At 35.1% G+C, this 2466-nt stretch overlaps 1 protein-coding gene across 1 annotated transcript; it reads left to right on the top strand.

Annotated features, from left to right (window-relative positions):
- Positions 1 to 129: 129 nt before the first annotated feature.
- Positions 130 to 2331, top strand: LOC107577705 (gamma-aminobutyric acid receptor subunit alpha-6-like). Its single transcript, XM_016263752.1, has 6 exons — positions 130 to 259; positions 379 to 485; positions 1242 to 1309; positions 1546 to 1766; positions 1919 to 2001; positions 2087 to 2331. The coding sequence occupies exons 1-6, from the start codon at positions 225 to 227 to the stop codon at positions 2329 to 2331; spliced, it is 759 nt and encodes a 252-aa protein (XP_016119238.1). The 5' UTR covers positions 130 to 224.
- The last annotated feature ends 135 nt before the right edge of the window (positions 2332 to 2466 follow it).

Raw genomic sequence — 2466 nt, 5'->3', positions numbered from 1 at the left:
TAGTTTGCTTGATATACTCTTTAACCTGTTGCTAAAAAAGCAAGTGGATTTTCCTAATCCTTTAATTTGATTATCCTGAAAGCATTTCAAGTCACATTCAGCCCTTCATTTACTGACAGTCATAAGACAGTGCTTCAGTTCAGTACATCACATTATGACCTCTAACCAATGATGGCTTAATTTATTTTATTTTGTATTTATTTATTTACTTTTTTGCAACAGAAATGGCTCTTCTTTTGGCCTTGTTATGTCTCACAAGGTGAGTTAATGGACTAGGTATACTTACTTTAAATGAGTTAACTTTAATGCTAATTTTACCTGACGTAGGTCTACATTCACTGAAAGGACTAATCAAGATGGTAATTTCTCTCTGTGTAGTGTTGCAGATGTATTAGGAAAGCAAAGGATAAATTCAGAAAATATAACACGGATTCTAGACCGACTTCTTGAGGGTTATGACAATCGACTGCGCCCGGGATCTGGAGGTAAGCACAGGCCTCCCAGTATAGAAATTAAATAATTTGAATTAGAAATTACTAGAAATTTTAATAATTTGTCAAAGTTTTGACATTATGTGGTTCAAAGGCGAGATCCCATTTTGTGTTCACATCAAATTACATTTACAAAAGTGATTTTATTATACACAGAAAGCATTTTAAATGCAAGTAAAGTCTCTACTTTAATGTTTCAAATAATGTTTGTGAAAATAAAATATGGGTGAAATAATGTTCCATCGTCATTCAGCGAAACAGATATATTTAAGAAAAAATGAAACAACATACTTATTACAATCTGCACTTATTAAAATATATAAAAGCATAAGAGATCATACTAAACTCTTATTATATTTTAAATGATTAAAACCTGGTGGTGTGAAGATTGGGAAAGATTTAAAATGACAATTAATTAGTATTTTAGTGCTGCACTGTGGTCCTTAACTAGAGTCTTTTAATGTCATCTAATGATTTTTGGTCTAAATGTGCCTGACAAGATTTTTTTTGATATATGAACTATTGTAACACTGAATGACATTTTCTGTAATCATGGTGAAAACGTATGATTACGCATTTTTTTTAAATTAAACAGGACACATTCTAATGTATGAAAACAATTAAAGCTGTACTAAACTTCTGTTGTTTTGATGCTCAAATACCCCTTTATGTATTTCACTTAATTTTGCTGTAACAGTGTAATGGACTCACATCTCTACATGTAAATGTAATCTGTGATTAACTTTGCAGTCTCTGTAACTGAGGTCAAAACAGACATATTCGTCACAAGTTTTGGACCAGTATCTGATGTTAAGATGGTAAGAAAATACAGCACCCAAATGTTACATCTTTATTTCGATTTAGCTATAGTGCTTCATGTCTTGTGGCTAAAGTACTTTCTAAGTAGATAACAAGCTGATGTGTTATTTATGTCTGTTCAAACTAATATCAGTATGTCAAGCCTCACCCACACTATGCTTAAAAAATAACTTAAATTATGAATTCATATCGGTTGTAACCATGTTTCACAGAAAGAAATTGTTCTGTCTCTAAGGAGTTCACCATGGATATGTTTTTCCGCCAAATGTGGGTTGACGAGAGGTTAGCCTTTCAGGGGCCCGTCGAAATCTTGCCTTTGAACAATCGCATGGTGGACAAGATCTGGACGCCAGACACGTTTTTTCGCAATGCAAGGACGTCACTCGCACACAACATGACGTCTCCTAACAAGCTGTTTCGAATCATGCAAAACGGAACGGTCTTTTACACCATGAGGTAAAACAATCAGATGAGGGCTGAGCTTTCAAAAACCCTTGATAGGAAACCCTCGGAAATCTGTTTCAGTATAAGTGAATGTTTTTATTAGGATATTATTATAGCAAATAATTTGGGTCACCAAATAAATGCCTGTTTTCTGGATATTTTAGGCTGACTGTAAGTGCAGTGTGTCCAATGGTGTTGATGGACTTTCCTATGGATGGACACACATGTCCTCTCCTGTTTGGAAGCTGTAAGATCTGTCTGTCGTGTCTGTCCGTCCGTCTATCCATCTGTGCACCATTTCTCAGCTGCTCTCTCTTACACTGTACCTTCAGATGCTTACACTAATCGTGAAATCGTCTACACATGGAGGAAGGGTCTTCAAGCATCAGTAGATTTTCCTCCGGAATCATCAAGCTTACTTCAGTATGATCTTGTGGGCCAGACCTTGTTCAGTGAAACATATAAATTCAGCACAGGTATGTTTTCATTTAATGCTCAGTTTCCCCTAAATATTACAGATGTCTTGTACAGTTACTGTGTAGGGGTGTGCGATATTTATTGGCTTATTTTTTTTTAATGATATGTGAGCTGACATTATGGAGTGTGTCACTCACTTTGCAAAAAAACAAACAAAAACACGTCTTGAGAGTCCAAAAGCATTGCCTGTGTGATGAAGCCTATTAGAATGCAGTTAAATGACCCTATAATTCAA

The sequence above is a fragment of the Sinocyclocheilus grahami genome, unplaced genomic scaffold, assembly GCF_001515645.1.
Source record: "Sinocyclocheilus grahami isolate Dianchi unplaced genomic scaffold, SAMN03320097.WGS_v1.1 scaffold6934.1, whole genome shotgun sequence".
In the NCBI taxonomy this organism is placed as follows: domain Eukaryota; kingdom Metazoa; phylum Chordata; class Actinopteri; order Cypriniformes; family Cyprinidae; genus Sinocyclocheilus; species Sinocyclocheilus grahami.
This window is presented reverse-complemented; position numbering and strand designations above follow the sequence as displayed.